We start from the raw sequence: 16462 nt of genomic DNA, 5'->3' as shown, positions 1-16462 counted from the left end.
CGGGGGAAGAACAGTCGGAGGAAGGAAGTTGTCCTGGAGGAAACCGGGGTATTTCTGTTTTTGCGGGAAGGGGTGGTGAGGACCAAAATGATTCCAAGGTAGATTTGATAAGGACATTGCATACAGTGGCGACCGGCGGGGAGGAGGCGCTGCTAGAGAGAAGTTCCGGGGGACTCCAGAGATTCCGACTGCCTTGAGGTGACCGTTTTCGCAAATTGGATGTGGGGTCCAGTCTTTTTGGGGTTTATATGTTAGAGGGCCAGATGAAGTCTCCCCCCATAGCAGAAGCAAATCTGGGAACTGACCAAAAGTGGCTTGAATCGCCCTGAAGATTTCCTCAATGGGAGGGGATGGGCTTGTGGTTTGCGCCTTTTTGTGTGACACTGCACGCGTGCCGGGACTGTGGGTGGAGACCAGACTATAAGGATAGGTTTAGTACAATCTAGACATAGCTTCTGTGGGTAGTGATATGCATGCTTCGAGAATATATGAAACGCCAGGGACGAATGGAGAACATTTTCTTCACAGATGACCAGGAGGCCGGTGGAGGTTGATGGAGGGAGCGTGCTTGCTGAGGCACGGGGATAAGGGCTGTGATTGGCCTAGGGGCCACCTTCAAGAAATTGTGATGAAAAGATGAGCAACATTGGGGGGCAAATTGGCCAGAACCACGAGAACTCGGCACATCTCCGAACAAGGAAAGCCAATTATCATCATTCCTACTCGTTTCAATGATTTCTGGAAATGCCCTGTCAATGACTAGCGGGCCGAGAGATCATCCACATTTTTTTTTCCCATGCACGAACCACCACGGGTCCACTCCTGACGGAGACAGCCAAGCCTCGATGCAATCAGAATTCCGGGATGGTCTCCGAGAAATCTCCTTGAGTCATCTAGGCGGAAGAAGGTAAAGTTTGGACAGGGACAGGGGGGGGGGGACGGGGTGGTGATGTAAGGATGTAGATTGAGGGGTATTAAGAAAGCGGGAACGACAGACTGAAAGATGAGGGGAACTCGGGAACTCAGACCTTGTATGCCCGGTGGTGGGATCTAATCACGGAGGGGGGAAACTAGGGTACTGTAAGCCCTGCGAGAGTCCTGAAAACCTTGAAAGGTAGTCCAGAAAGGGCAGGGAAATGGGAAAAAGGGGAAACCTGAGCAGGGATGAAGGAACCAGGCGAGGAGAAGGTTGGAGAAAAGCGTTACTCCAACCTGAAGAAACCAGTTGGGGGGTAATCCGAGTAGAATGAAGAGGGAAACGGGACGGGAGAAAAGCGCATAAGTATATTTGCTGATCGGGGAAAACGTGCCAGCTGCCAGCGCAACCGTACAGCTGGATCCCAAAGCAAACAGTTTGTTGTGGCTCTCGTCCTTGGGCCTATTTCCCCGCCCCTGCTGGAAACTCAAATCCTCGACGCTTTCTCCAACCGCGCGCAACGATACGTAGCTCAGATCGGCCTTCTTTTTTTAGCGAACGATCGCGCTGTGTCGCTCTGGCCACTCCAGCTCCAATGGTTCTGGACTCAAAATTCGGTTCTCCCGGCTCATTTCGGGTCTACCCGTCCAAGTCCAGCAGCTAACAGCCACTAGCTTGATGAGGTGATCCCACGGAGAGAGGACATTAATATTATCATCTAGTTGCTCGCCTGCAGGCCTTTTATCCGGCACCCAAAGCGGGGTTTCAGAATCTACCTGAGTTTTGGGCAGTTTGGGCCTTGATTCGATCGCCCCATAGAGGGTCAACTCCCGATTGCCAGCATGAGGCAAAGCTGGTTTATTTTTCTCTATTTCTTATTGATTTTTCTCTTTCCATCTTTGCTTTTTGGGCGGTTCGATGTCGGCTGGCTCTCAGCTTCCCGGAATCTTTTCTTAGAACAATAGTTCCGAGGCCTTCCCCCCCCACCCCTAAACCCAATCATTCCAATTGCTTATTCTCCTGCTATATCACCCAGGATCACGAGTACTATACCACCTAGGCGTTGAAAGAAGGTCAAGGCCCTGTTCCCCATCACCCGACCCCCGCGCTAAGACTTGCTGGGTGGGGTAGAGAACGAATCGATGATCATGATCCCAATCGTATTCCCAGCTGGGGGACGTGCGAGTCTGCACGCGCCCCGGGCCTGGTCAACGCCCTACAGCTGGAGCTAGTCCAGCCGCAAGCTGTCGATTTCCTAGCACTCTAGCTGCTAATTTTCTTTTTTTTCTGTTCCAATTCCATGACCCATGCTCTGCTCGTCATTAATGGCACCGTATTATAGATGTTATCATGCGTCAGTGCGCAGTCACTACTTTCCTCCTCTCTTGAATCCCCTGAGCTTGGGGTCCAAGTCGAGTTGGACAGGTCAGTTTCTCCAGGCGTACCCCGTGTTTACGAATCGCCCCAAGCACGGGCTGGTGATCGGTGAGAACAAGTAGCTGCACGATAACGAAATGACATAATTGCAAGTAGTATGGATGGTGCGCAAAGTTGAGAACAAGGCAGGACGCGGAAACACAGAGGGGGGGAAGGGGGCGAATTCATTTAGTACCGCGGTCCACGGTCCCTCTGCTTTATTAGCTGTTGCCAATCATGTGACTGAGGTAAAAGTATCCGAAATCCAAAAACCGGATATAATCATCAAGGCGATCCCATGTGCGATTCACCTGCGCAGGAATTCCTCTTGCCGCTTGTGCGTCTACTAGTAGCTACTTGTGAGTCCTCGGTCTGGATGGCCAGTGCCCTCGGAAAGCTCATTCCGTCCCTGCAAGGGTTCCTGGGCCGGAGCTGCAGCGTTCATGACTGGAGGAGCTGAGGCTTGTTCTAGCGTGATTTGTTCAAGTGCCGGGGCTATTCAAGCTAGTCGGCCCGGTGCAATGGGACGGGTCACTTTGTACTATCTGCGGACTTTGGCTCGTACTTTTTGCACAGCGAAGACCAGTTGTCAGTTGGTACAGACCGATGTCCTTCGAGAGGGTTCCCTGAATTGCCCGACGAGGGGACTGTGCGAGTTTTTTGGGGGGGGGGGGGGGTGAGGCTATGCTAAGGGTAACATGACTCGGGCGACTCAGCCTTACGCCTTACTGTGCTAGAAAGGCTAATTTTGGGTGTTCACGGTATTCATACTTCAGGGAGCAACGAATGACCATTCAAATCATTTATCAGAGAATTTTAGCGCCCTTATATCACAATAACTCTAAATTGCGGAGCTAGAAATAACTTAACACTGTAAGGCCGTCCAGTTCCAGAGTTATGTCCGTCGACCGCCAAAACTGCCAGGGCCCGACGCTGAAGCACGGCTAAAACAGAGGGTCCGAGAGCTACTGTTAGCAACAAAGAATCGGTGAGGGTTTGCCACAGAGAACCACGTGGGTCGTATCGACTGTCCCGGTCTCAGGTATTTGCCTCCGGGATTGGTGACTTAATTTCCCCCCCTTTGTTTTTGGTTCAAGCGGCTCAACCGCCAAAACCAGACTCGCAAATCACAAGTACCGACACGTACCAATAGGAAGGGCATGTCTGCGTATGCACTTATTACCTTTACTCCAGCAGAAAGGGAAGGGAGGCGGGAGGGAGGGCCAAAAAAAGGAAAAAAAAAGGGAGAAAAGGAGATCCTTTCTAGATCGGACTCGGCTTTAAGGCCCTTACGACGCACTGGCAAGTTTACCCCGCGGGGCCTTTCCCTCGTCCTTGTCGTCGGGATCCTCGCATGCCCATCGGCAATTCGTCACCGAACCCGGGGGTGAACATTGCGCCAGCAGTAGCGGGCCCGTGGGAGGCTTCCTCGGGACGGAACCCGTCACCATTGAGCGCAGTCTTCCATAGGCTCCGCAGGAGGAACTCCACTCCTGCAGCGCACGCAGCCGGTCCACGTCACTGGAACTAGTAACAGCCACAGTCCCTTTTTCTTGGTCAATCTTTGCATCCAGCTGCTTGTCGAGGATCAGAAAACTCAAGATTTCGAGCACCTCCGGCACGGCAATCTTGATATGCTTGGAAATGAATTGCAGGGAGAATCGGGTGTATGGAGCGATAAGCTTGAGCACAGCCTTCGTTCGCATGTTGCGGCTGACCTCGTCGATGTTCTCGGCTATGAACGGATCTGCGAGGACGTCGGGATGTTTGCGGAGCACTGCTTCGTAGGTGTGGATGTCATCCCGCTGATAGGCGTCCACTAGATCGGTCATAGCGGAGATACGGGGGTCATTCTTGTAAGGCTTGGTCTCTTGCGAGTCGAATGGGTTGATGTCCGACTTCATCAGCATCGTCAAGACAAGATACTTGAGCACCTGGATTCGCTGCATAGAGCCGGCCTCGTCGTAGTTGCGGAAGGACTCGAAGAAATCACTCTGTGCCTCTTCCCAGTTCTCTTCGCTCATATGCATCTTGCCACCACATTCGCGAATGATGCCCATGATCTTGGGGTGGGGGACGGCGGAGCGCACGCGCAAGGCCCGCTGATAGAGCGCTTTGAGCCGCTTATTGTTCTTTGTTTCGGCATACATCTGAATCTCCAAGGCGTAGAGCTCGAGCAAGTAAGTTCCTTTGCTGGCGTCATCTGACCCATCCTCTTTTAGGCATGCGCGGTGCAACTCCCGGACTTTTCTGCTGAGTTGGCCATATTCCTTGCGCTCTAACCATAGCCGGGCCAGTTTAATATTTGTCTTCAGCCAAAGGCGCTCATTGTTGGTGTTCTGGAACGATTCGAGTGTTAAAGAGTAGAAATCCTCCATGCATTGATATGCCTGCGCGTCTTCGGAACCCTTCTCGATGTAGTCAAGCATATTATTGATGGATTTTTCGGAGTAGTTCCGCGTCACAGCGGATCGAACGTATGTAAGAAGCTCACGGTAATGTTCAACGGCCTAGCAGTTCATAATATCAGCATGCCTTCCTATGCACTTGTTGGCGACGGCTCACTCACATCACTGTACCTCGCTAGCTTGAACTCCAATTTGATCGCTTGTTTGATTCCTTTAAATCCCCTGCGAGAGAGAAAGTGAGTCGAGTAGCTTATCAGTCAGGGATCCTTCATGACGAACCATTCACTTTTGTCTTGCTCTAATGCTGGTATTCCTAAAAACTCATCCACCGCCTCTGCTGGGTTGTCCACTTTCAGCTGTTTCGCGTTGTAGTATTTGTTCTCGATGCCGATGTCACCGGAGTCATCCTCATCCTCGTCTTCGTATTCGAAGTCGTAACTGTTCGCCGGTCAGCTTAGTCTGGGGCAGTCCCGAGGGTGGAGAAGGGGTGTTTGTACGCTTCATCTCCAGAATCTTGCATGAAATCATCGTCTGACATCTTGGGCAGGCCTTGTGTGTATGAGGGTTAAGGAGAGGTAGGTGGGAAGGGGAAGAAAGGTGCTGGAACCGAAAACGTGCTGAGCGGTTGTATCGCGGGGTGTTGGAGAAGCTTGAATTGGCAGTTGAGCTGCTTCCGCCTTCACTATCTAGGAAATCGCCAACTGGTCTACCCTAAACGCGTTTACCTGCATCAAAGAGCTTTTGTTTCTGAGTATCTAGAATCAATAAACGCAGACCAAGATCCAACTCCAATGGCGGTCAAGCCTAGCTACTCCATTTTTGCTCTTTATATTTTCTTTTCTTCTCGAGGAATCGGCGAAAAACTGGCAGACACATTACAGTGTTTACACATCATCGGCGCCCCATGACGGAGATTTTGCCTGGCTTGGTTCTATGGCACTCTGAAACATTCAGTATAATAGATTTTCCCATGTCCATACACGTTGAGATATCAGATGCATTGACTGTTCCTGAAAAGGTCCCCACGGCACCACAACTGTGAAGCCGCCCGCCCGGCCAAGGCAGCCCGAACAACCAACCCACGACTGATAGGCCACCCACTGCTATCTCGCTAAGTAGTCCTGATGAGCATCGCAATGATTCCCAAACACGGGCTCGTAAACGGAAATGAACGTGCGCGTCGATGAAATAATGAGCCCGTCTGGGCCGCGCAAGGTGGATCGGAAGGGGGTGTGGTACCTTATTCGCCGATCCCTTTAAGGACGCTTGTCATTGAGTCGGGCAGTGCTGGAATCCTCCCCCGACCACATCCCCCACGCGCTTGGCCCCAACTGGCCTTTACGATTGTCAGTTGACAGTATATCCTCTTCTGTCTTCCACTTCGCTTTCCGGGCTTCTACGTGACCACGATTGTATATTCTACCTCTCCGTCATTCGCCATGGAGCTGTGCGGACGTCAAAAGGTCGCGCAGCGCAAGATGGTGCTGCTGTCAGTTACAGCCCGCGGCCAGATTGGCTCTGTGACGAAGGAATATACTAACCATGATGCAGAGGTGATGGTGCTTGTGGCAAGACTTCCGCGCTGAACGTGTTTACAAGGGGGTGTGTCATGTTTTCTTACCCTCCTATCCCTCCGCGCGCCTCACCCGCATCTCTGGACGAACACAGCTGACAATCCTGCGATGACTTAGGTTTTTCCCGACAGTATAGTAAGGCGACATTCACGAGGATTTGGCGAGTGGAACTATCAGGAGGAAAATGGCTAACCACGATTTGACTGGCACTAAACAGCGAGCCTACGGTGTTCGGTATGCGCAAGGACCCCCATCCATCTGTACACCAGGTTGCTAACGATCATGCGCTCAGAAAATTATGTCCACGGTACCTTCGACTCCTACCCTCAGACACCTCCCATACTCATGCGCGCATCTAGATATCTTCGTCGACAATGTACATATGGAACTCTCGTTATGGGACACAGCTGGACAGGAGGAATTTGACCGGTTACGCGCGCTGTCGTACGAAGATACCCACGTGCTTATGCTCTGCTTCAGTGTATGTGGTAGGGTGTTCGCGTCGAGAATGCCGAACGAGGATGCTGGGTGACCCAGGGGCTAACGGGTGGATACAGGTGGACAGCCGGGATTCGTTCGAGAACGTTGGCTCCAAGTGGATTGCGGAGATCAATGAGAATTGTCCCGGAGTCCGGGTTGTGCTGACCGCATTGAAGTGCGACTTGCGAAAGGATGATGAGATGAACGATAGGCCAGATTGCGTCTCGTTCGACGAGGGCTTGGCAAAAGCCGAGGAAATTGGCGCCGTCAAGTACCTTGGTATGAGATACCCTTGAGCGTTTGCTTTTGTGATTAGTAGCTAACGTTCCTCAACAGAGTGCTCTGCGGTCCAAAATCGAGGCATCCGAGAGAGCTTCTATGAAGCAGCCAAGGTTGCGCTTGAAGTGAAGCCTGTCGGAGGCAAGGGACCTAGTGGAGGCTGCGTGATTCTTTGACCTGGTCTCGCTATAATTTGACCAGGCGAAGAAGTTAACACTCCTGGTGTATCCACCGCATGATCGTTTGATTCCCCCTTTTGCATTTCTATTTTTATGACGTCGATTTGATGCGGCGAGATTCTCCTTCTTTTTTTCATTCATGCATCTGGCCTGATGGGTCGCAAATCTATTCGTCCGCCAGTGTCTGTTTTTGCATAGCTCCGCCTCTGGGCGTTGAAGCATTCAGCGAGGATGGCTTCTTGACTACACTTCAACCCAAGTGTCTATAACTATATAATACTCTGAACCTGCTCTCTACCTAATACCCTCAGCTAAATGCGATTCTACTCAAGGGTGTGATACCGAGCTTTTGTTATATGACGGAACCCCCCCGTGACCAACGTTCAAAGACTTGGGAGGTGCTGGAACCGGCTCTCGTGTGCTATAACCTTGGAATACTAGTGTCAGCCTAAATAATGATACTGTAATTGCCAAGTGGATTCAATGCCTCGGTAAGCAGTGGAAAGAGGTGGCGCCATAACGGCTCTGCAGGTCGACCTGGCTCTTCCGCATATGTACCTACAGCGCTATACGCATCTGATTGCTCTGGCATGATCGTACCGTAGAGGCTGATGCAAGACTTCCGTGACAGATCGAGAAAGACTGATCGGTATCTACTTTTCACTCGGTGGAGCACTCTCCGTCATAATGAAGGCCCCTCGCAATGATCAACGACGATCCTCCGGGTTCCGGAGGATTGTTTCACGAAGAATTGCCGAAGTCGCTCATTCCGGCGCTCGAGCAATTGGGCAGGTTCTGAGGATGTGGCAGTACAATGCAGGCATCGGCTCTGAACATTTGAGCCCAGAGTTTGCTTTAATTTGCTCGAATCAAGAGAGAACCAGAGTAGAGAGCATCATGCCAGAACCGGAGCAGAGAGCATCGATGTCATCATTACCCACAGCGAGCTCCGCCCCTGTGGATCCCTTAAGGTGTATCGGACCAGTACGAAAGGAGCTTTTACTTTCCCCGCACATCTTGAGCTTACTGCGTACAGGAGAAAGCCCCCAGGTGTCTTGGTGATCAAATCAAACGCGGCGCAGCTCGCTAGTTACATGTCTTGTGACTCCCCCCCGGATTCCGAACTTTCAAGCCCAGAAGTTTTCTATCACGTACCTTTTTGTAACCGTTCAACTTCCACACCCCTACTCTCCCTTCCCACCTTCCTTCCCCTCTCTCCCGATTCCGTCTCTCCGTGTCCTTCCAGTCCATGAGTGATTGAGGACCCCTGAGAATACCCTCTCTTCCTGTCACTCTTGTCCCACCCCCCCACCTCTCCTTGCAAAACCATGCTGCCCACCCGATTCCTTCGCCCAGCAACTTCGCTGGTGCGACCCTTCAGCTGCTCTGCAGTGGCTGCCCGCGCCCCTTCCATCAGAGACGTGACCAACGATTCTGCCGAAGAATTCAATAGACGGCAGCGAGAGTTCCGCGAAAACCTCGAAGAGGCTCGCAAGAGAAAGGAACAGTTAGAGAGTCAGTCCGTCTCTACTTCCAATGGTTCTTCGTCTTCCCCTTCCCGTGAGTCCGCTCCCACTGCTCCGAATGTGAGCAATGCGAGCTCTATTGATCGAGTTCGCCCCGCCTTTGATGCGGCCGACGCTTTGGACCATAAGGCACTGGGCTCACTCGCTATGCACCGCTTTCTAGGAGATGACCAGCAGCCTGAGAGCCCGTCCAAGCGCGGGCCACTGTCTTCGCTCATCTACGGCACTAAGGAGGGCCAGCACTTCGATAAGGACATTGAGCGCTCCTTCTCGCAAGTCCTGGCTCGCGGCAAATACGTCCATTCGATTGTTCTCCACGACGTCAAGCCGGATAAGGTCGACGAGTATGTGGAGCTGGTCGGCCAGTGGTACCCTCGTATGGCTGGCATTCCTGAGAACCGCGTCAACTTGGTCGGCAGTTGGCGTACACAGGTCGGCGACAATGATACATTTGGTATTTCCCTTCCTTTAGCCTCTACCGGGGTTTTTGTTTGTTCTGACGTATCCTTTCTTTCCGCTCAGTTCACATCTGGGAGTACCAGCGCTATGCGGGTTACCACGAGTCCCTCCATAATATTTCGATCCAGCCTGAGTTTCAAGACTTCGACCGAAAACTTAAGAGCTTGATCAAGAGCAAGAAGACATCCCTCATGCAGGAATTTTCCTTCTGGCCCACGAGTCCGCCCCGCCGTCTGGGCGGTCTATTCGAGCTCCGATCGTACACACTGCACCCAGGAAACCTGATGGAGTGGGAGAATCACTGGCGCCGAGGCCTGACCGCACGACGCGAGACTATGGAGGGCGTTGGAGCTTGGTTTGTCCAAATTGGAGACCTTAACACGGTGCACCATCTGTGGCAGTTTGCCAACTTGGAGGAGCGTAGAATCCGGCGAGAACAATCTTGGGAAGTCGAAGGGTGGGCCGAGACAGTCCACAAGACTGTACCCCTCATCCAGACGATGCAAAGCCGGATTCTGGTCCCCATGCCATGGAGCCCAGTCGGTTAAGCGTTGATGATCGAGTGCCAGACATTCGATACCCGCTACTCCACCGCTCCCGTCTTCAACCTTACGCTTATTGTTCCTGGGCTCTAATTTTAGCTTGTCCCAGAGACATCCACTATTCCGTCTGTTTTTCATTGCGAGGAGTCTCATTGCATGGCAGAAGGACTGCGTCTATAAACGCCAAGTACCAAGGTACCCGTTTGGCGGGAATGACCCGGGTGGATCAAAGGAAACGCATTACTACGTTTGTATCGTGTATTTAGGCAGGCGCATTCACCTAATGCATATCACCCTTTCAAAACCACCTCCAGGCCCAGCTGCAAATACCTAGAGGAGTATATACGCTTGGACCCTGTGTGAGTCGTCCCTGAAGCCTACATAGCGTCGGGTAAGACCCCACCTCTAACAGGGACGATCGCTGTACCTCATTGGCATCTTCGGTCAAGACCAAGAACCAGCCTCAGCCAGTGCGTCCTTGCCGCACGTGCGTAATCGAACGTTTCCGAGTCGAAAGAGAGCAGGCAGTACACGTCGATTATCCTCCGTATTTAGTTGGCCTACATTTCATCCCGGCAATAGTAAAAAGAGCACAAAGTATCCAATGCGGAATAGATTAGCAGAAAAAAAAAACAAAAAAAAAAAACAAAAGAACATCGAAGCAGCAAAGCGACCAACGCGTTCTTGGTGATGCAAAATGTACTAAAAAACCTCGCCGATCCAAGTTTGCCGTTCAGTCCCCTCCCACGGTGGAGTCTTTTTATTTGGGCTCAGTCCGCCTCCCGGTTTTCCCTCAAGTCCAAGTTTTGACTTCTTTTTTAACACCTCTTTTCTCTGTCTGAGCCGCTGCCTCTCCGATATCCACGCGTCACGCCCACAACGGCAGATTCCTCCTCCCCACGATCGCGAAAAGCTGCTTGCAACCTCGACTCTTGCAAACCAAGATCCGAACTCGACACGTCGCGCGCAACATCCTCGGTCCCTCCGGTCACCTACTCCTTCGGCCTTGTGTACAGCAACTTGACACCCATCGCATCACTGGCCTAGGCCACCGCCTCTGACAGAATGGTGTACATTCGCCAGCACCAATTACCGAACCTTAAAAATTACAAATATGCCGGTGTCGACCATTCTCTGATCAGTACCTACATCCTCAAGCCCTTCTACAGCAAATGCGTGATCCCTCTTTTCCCTATGGGCATGGCGTAAGTCTCACCTGCTCTTCCCCCGTCGGAGCTAAGGTCTGTTGCAGCGAAGAGTGAGCGGAAGCCTACGCATGCGCTTGGACTGAGTCGAAGCTCGGCTCAGGCGCAAGGCTTTCTCCTCTGGCTCTCGCTGCGTGAGCCTTGGTGTGATCTTCTTGTTTAAAGCAATTGGCTACCCATGTACTCATCTTTTGCGCAAATAGTCCCAATGCCGTAAGTCGACTACTTTCTGAGTACATCCGCTATGTGGGGCTACACTAACGTGTATTTAATAGATTACGCTCACCGGGTTCATGTTTGTGGTGCTCAACTTTTTGACGATGCTCTGGTATAACCCAAATCTGGACCAGGACTGTCCACCGTGGGTCTATGCTAGCTATGCGGTAGGACTGTTCCTGTACCAGACATTCGATGCGGTGGATGGGATGCAAGCGTATGTTTTACCTGGCTACTTTTAGCTTTGGTCATTGGTGATTGACTTGACATTTTTAGGCGGAGAACGAAGCAGAGTGGACCACTAGGCGAGTTGTTTGACCACAGTATGTCCCTATTTGAGCTCTGAATGCGGTCTTCAAAATGATATGGCTAACCAAAGTCACAGGCGTTGATGCGTGCAACACCGCACTTGGGGTTCTGATCTTTGCTTCTGCCATGAACTTTGGCCAATCTTGGGCCACCTTCCTCACTCTCTTCGGCTCAACCATGACATTCTATGTGCAAACCTGGGACGAGTACTATACACAGGTTCTCACGCTGGGCGTGGTATCTGGGCCCGTCGAGGGTCTTCTGACCCTGTGTACGGTGTATGGAATCACTGCCTACGTCGGCGGCGGTAGCTTCTGGCACGAACCGATGCTGAAGACCATTGGTGTATCCAAGCCCAGCTTCATGTCGCAGAATGTATACGAGATGCCCTGGACGCAGTGGTACCTGGTGTACGGCGCTGTGATTCTCTTCTTTGCCACTGGCTCCAGCATTTACAATGTCATCAAGGTGCGCCGCCAGCGGGGACAGGACCCGTTCGTTCCGCTGTATGGTCTACTCCCGCTGATGGCCACCTGGACCCTCGTCCCACTTTACTTGTACCTCCAACCAGAGGTGCTTGCTCACTACACTGTGCCGTTCGGTCTCTTCGTCGGTCTGATCAATGCTTATTCCGTGGGTCGCATGATTGTGGCCCACCTCACGCAGACTGCTTTCCCCTACTTCAACATCTTGCTCTTGCCATTGGCTATCGCCGTTCTCGACAGCATTGCCCCTCTTCTTGGATTTTGGACTGTACCTGTCATTCGCGAGGGGCCTTTCGTGTGGGCAAGTCTGGGGTTGGCTGTTGGTACCTATGGCAGCTTTGTGGTAAGTTTTGGTTTTTCTTTTTGAGGTTGTCAGTGCTGATCAAAGTTCTAGCTCGACGTCATCACAACAATTTGTGATTATATCGACATCAACTGCTTGACTATCAAGTACCCCTTCGTTGAGGGAGCCCAGCTGGGGAAGAAGACCAACTAAACAGCAGTGCATGGACACCTACGGTATGGACGCGCGACTTTTCAGGAATGAAAAAAGGTGATTCACGGCTAATACGTTAGCCGTACCAGAAGGCGCGTGTCCTCTCCTACCTTTTATCTTCAACTACCTACTATGCCACAAAACCAGTCTGAATCTTGGCACAAATCTGCTAAGCAAGAGGGCACGGTCCTATCAGCCTTTCAGGCCGTGCAAAGGTGCTAAATCAAATCTCTCTATGCTGTAGCGAACCATACGATATACGCTATACTACCCTTTATGACCGCGCTGCCGGAACGTCTTTACGTGTCAATAAACGCTGGTAACTAACTAATGGTAGTTTCGGGGATTCAAAAACTACGTACATATTTGTCGGAAAAGCTCTTCTTCTGCTTCATCCGTAACCTCACGGCTCTACCGATGCCGAGCGCCCTGGAGTACTGCCACTCCCCTTCCCTTCCGGGGATGGTGCTCTTCTGTACTCTTCTCTCCACATAACGCCTGCCGAATCAACTCTCGCTTACCTTTGTTTTACTCTTACAATACTCTTACAATGCCACCAGCGAAGCAGAGTACCTATTTGGAGGAAGGCAAGTCTTCTCTGCCAGGGAGTGCCTTCCAATTAGAATCTAGATCCCCTGAATAGATCCCATGAAACCTTGCTCTCCGCTCGTTGATATTGCTACCATCCAAGCTCCAAATTGGAAGTTGTTACGATATGCCAATGGTCAGGAATTTCCACCCCCCCCCCCCCTCTCTCAATATCACCATAATGAGACGCAAGTCCATGCTCCAGGAAGACGAGCTTAATCACAATATGGCGCGCAGCCATCACTACCAGGGCAGCATAAACAATATGCTGCGTCACATTCGCAGCCTCTTTCAATCTCACAAGGACCAGGGGTAGGGCCACCAGGGATAGTGGTGGGAGTAGGGGTGGACTCAGTCTATATATGCTCTCTCGATTAGTATGTGCATGTGTACATGTGATCAAGTAGCTTGATATAAAAGTCTAGAAAATACTCACAACCGTAGAGTTTTTCACAGAAAGAGCCGTGTCCAACCCTGTCTCTTTATACAGCCCCATTGTCGCCATAACTGGCACACTGGACAAAATGGCATAAAAGAAGAGAAGGGTCTGCATTATCTCGATCCCAGAACGGATGGATAGGTAATGTGCAAAGAATTCTAGGTGAATCACTTTGTCTAAAAGATAGATAGGAATCCATGCCTTCGAGTCTATGGCTCCATTACTTATGTTCACAAAACGATCGACATGCCAAGCTCGTGCTCCGCCTACCATAGGATCCTTCGAGTTTAGCATTGGCGTACTATGGATCTTATTCATTAGCTATCAACCAAACCCAACTTGGAGAATCAAGTCATAGCATCCCTACTGTCCAAACTCAAATCTCACCGGATCAGCCCCAATCACTCGCCCGTCTATATACAGAATATAGTAAACGCTAAGACTGGCTTGTTCTCGCTCATTATGTCTTCTGCAAAACAATTGAATCGCATTATTTATCTGAGACTGGCTTTCCGTCGGACTGCCGTTAGTTTGGGCGTATGACAGGGATCTTCCGTTCATTGGGCAGCAGTCATTACTAGTAATTATCTTAATCTAGGTATGCGACTCCATTTAGCCCCGATCTTCAGGAGACTCGTGGGGGCCGGAACATCGATGCAACTACACAATTCTTGGCGCATATGACTCATACCGGTTTACTGTGATAGGCGCTCTCATGTCTATGCTAAACAAAAGACCGTATATGCTTGTAGACCAAAACTACTCCATGCTAAGTGAGGGTTCTTCTTACTGGGATGGGGCTGACAATATAGATACCTACTGGATACCGTCCCTAAGCATGACTAACATTCGGAACTCGAAGTTATCTTCCAAGTATTTTGTGAGACTGGCCCCATGCCAGGTGCCAATGCTTCTAGTATTGCTAGATCTTTTAGATTCACAGGTCACGTAAGTAGTACTTGCGCCCCTCTACGGCTTCTGTCAATCATTGCCCAGTCGTACTGTCCAAATGCACAAGGCTGGCAAGTATAGTCTTCTGCGCTGGTTGTTGATGCGTTCAAACATTTTGATGCTCCTATCTCGTGGTTCGGATATCTTCGTCGATTCTAACAAGATGAAAAGATTATTACTGGGAAAAGCTCTAAGGTTGGTATGAGGAAAGGACAACCATTCGTATCAGATTCTGATTCATTTAAACCCGAATCTAAGGAGAGCTTGGCCCGCGGGCTACAGAAGCTGAATCTCAATACCCTGGGCCATTCACAACAGCTTTCGCAGTAAATGCGGGGCAGACTCGGAGCCGAGCTTTTGTTATTTCTGTTTCGAGTAAACTAAAAGGAACGAAGATGGTGCACTCGGAGGAAGGTAGTGGCTTTTTCTCCGAGGTCCTAAGGATTTTCTTTTTTTCGCATAACCGTCAGCCCTGGTAGTCCCGAACAGAACAACAATGGAATTGTCACGTTATCAGAGCGAGCTAAACAAGAGGAGTCTGGACTCGACTCGAAGCGTCAAGAAGACACTTGACAGCCTACCCGCTCGAGCAAGCAAACCATACAAACATGAGCCGACCCAAGAAATCGCCACAACCGCTAATTGGCCCGAGTGAAATAGGGCGGTGTGATTGGCGGGACGGGCACACAGCGGCGACCCAAATTAGGAAAGCAAGCGAGGGTTGGAACCCTAGTTCGCCCCCCAAGAGCCTTCAAACTCCTCCCTAGCCCTCATACCCGTTTCACACAAGGCCATCGCCATCAGCGCCATTCATCAACCACCCTCGCTGATCTTCTATCGTCAAGATGGTGAGTGACCCTCTGCCTCGAAATTCACGGCTCTCCTTTCCACCTGGAATTTTCCGTGACTCCCTAGAGCTTTTCAGCAAGCTTTTCCCCGGCATGTGCAAAATTCGCGGATGCTAACGAACTTTTGTCTCCAGGTTCTCGCGGTCGACCTCCTCAACCCCTCGCCTCAGGCTGAGGCTCGCAAGCACAAGCTGAAGGTAGGACAACCCGGATACTCGATGAAAAGCACCCGACGGGAAATGGAAATTACATGCCGTGGATGGTGTTGGATATCGGGGGCGATCGGCCCTAGGGGGAGAAAAGGCATCCCGGGCCATCGACCTCGATTCTACCGCCCTCGACGACATCGGCCAGGACCCGCATGGTGTTCAGAACACTCGCAACATTGCCAGTGGCGAGAAATCATTGATATCGAACATGGTGACTGACGATCTCTTTCCATCCAGACCCTTGTGCCCCAGCCCCGTTCCTTCTTCATGGACGTTAAGTGCCCCGGTTGCTTCACCATCACCACCGTCTTCTCCCACGCCCAGACCGTCGTCATCTGCGCCGGCTGCTCGACCGTGCTCTGCCAGCCCACCGGTGGTAAGGCCCGTCTGACCGAGGGCTGCTCATTCCGCCGGAAGTAAACGAGACGCAACGAAACTTCTTTTCTTATTTTGTTTTGTTGAAACGCACTAGTGGGAATAGCATGGAGCAACTAGGATGAAAATACCACACCCGGGTTTTTGACCTTGCACTACTCGGTTTGCGGTTCAGCGGAGAAAGAGCCGCCCCGTTCAAAATGTCACATACCAATCACAACGTTTCTCTTTTGATGACCCCTCGTCTTCGCCTTCGCCTTCGATCGATTCTGGAGCGAGGGGCTTTGTTGAGGGGGCAAATGATATGATACGATCCATACCAAAAACTTCCTTATCCTTTTTCTTTCCTTCCTTTTCCTCCTTTAAAATCTACGAAAGTTCTGGATGTGGCATCTTGAATCTGTCTTTCCATTGCTTTTCTTCTTGCGTTCTTGCTTTTCCGCTGTGATGCGCGTGGTTTTTTTTTACCACGTCACAGCGGTTTTTTTTTTTTTATTTGCTATTGTTGTTTTGCGGTTTGATGACAGATAGAAGATGGAATACTTCGCCCCTATCCGAGCGC

At 51.0% G+C, this 16462-nt stretch overlaps 6 protein-coding genes across 6 annotated transcripts; 5 read left to right on the top strand and 1 right to left on the bottom strand.

The window, feature by feature from the left end:
• Positions 1-3621: 3621 nt before the first annotated feature.
• Positions 3622-5278, bottom strand: N7468_009264 (uncharacterized protein; the record flags this gene model as incomplete). The annotated part of the gene is made up of 4 exons (XM_058478560.1): positions 3622-4842; positions 4902-4962; positions 5020-5178; positions 5238-5278. The coding sequence occupies 4 exons, from the start codon at positions 5276-5278 to the stop codon at positions 3622-3624; spliced, it is 1482 nt and encodes a 493-aa protein (XP_058326890.1).
• A 901-nt stretch (positions 5279-6179) lies between these two features.
• rho3 (Rho family GTPase RHO3) lies at positions 6180-7249 on the top strand (the record flags this gene model as incomplete). The annotated part of the gene is made up of 7 exons (XM_058478559.1): positions 6180-6229; positions 6292-6342; positions 6532-6548; positions 6607-6621; positions 6674-6795; positions 6872-7073; positions 7131-7249. The coding sequence occupies 7 exons, from the start codon at positions 6180-6182 to the stop codon at positions 7247-7249; spliced, it is 576 nt and encodes a 191-aa protein (XP_058326889.1).
• A 690-nt stretch (positions 7250-7939) lies between these two features.
• Positions 7940-8314, top strand: N7468_009262 (uncharacterized protein; the record flags this gene model as incomplete). The annotated part of the gene is made up of 1 exon (XM_058478558.1): positions 7940-8314. One exon carries the CDS (start codon positions 7940-7942, stop codon positions 8312-8314), a length of 375 nt encoding a protein of 124 aa, XP_058326888.1.
• A 266-nt stretch (positions 8315-8580) lies between these two features.
• On the top strand, positions 8581-9785 carry N7468_009261 (NIPSNAP family protein; the record flags this gene model as incomplete). The annotated part of the gene is made up of 2 exons (XM_058478557.1): positions 8581-9232; positions 9301-9785. 2 exons carry the CDS (start codon positions 8581-8583, stop codon positions 9783-9785), a joined length of 1137 nt encoding a protein of 378 aa, XP_058326887.1.
• Positions 9786-10844: 1059 nt separating this feature from the next.
• Positions 10845-12490, top strand: N7468_009260 (aminoalcoholphosphotransferase; the record flags this gene model as incomplete). Its single annotated transcript, XM_058478556.1, has 6 exons — positions 10845-10984; positions 11188-11197; positions 11260-11417; positions 11477-11523; positions 11586-12337; positions 12389-12490. The coding sequence occupies 6 exons, from the start codon at positions 10845-10847 to the stop codon at positions 12488-12490; spliced, it is 1209 nt and encodes a 402-aa protein (XP_058326886.1).
• Positions 12491-15313: 2823 nt separating this feature from the next.
• Positions 15314-15945, top strand: N7468_009259 (40S ribosomal protein eS27; the record flags this gene model as incomplete). The annotated part of the gene is made up of 3 exons (XM_058478555.1): positions 15314-15316; positions 15451-15513; positions 15763-15945. The coding sequence occupies 3 exons, from the start codon at positions 15314-15316 to the stop codon at positions 15943-15945; spliced, it is 249 nt and encodes an 82-aa protein (XP_058326885.1).
• Positions 15946-16462: the final 517 nt, after the last annotated feature.

Source organism: Penicillium chermesinum (assembly GCF_028974085.1).
Source record: "Penicillium chermesinum strain IBT 19713 chromosome Unknown utg000007l:1.0-2695246.0:1.0-2697696.0, whole genome shotgun sequence".
Taxonomy (NCBI): domain Eukaryota; kingdom Fungi; phylum Ascomycota; class Eurotiomycetes; order Eurotiales; family Aspergillaceae; genus Penicillium; species Penicillium chermesinum.
This window is presented reverse-complemented; position numbering and strand designations above follow the sequence as displayed.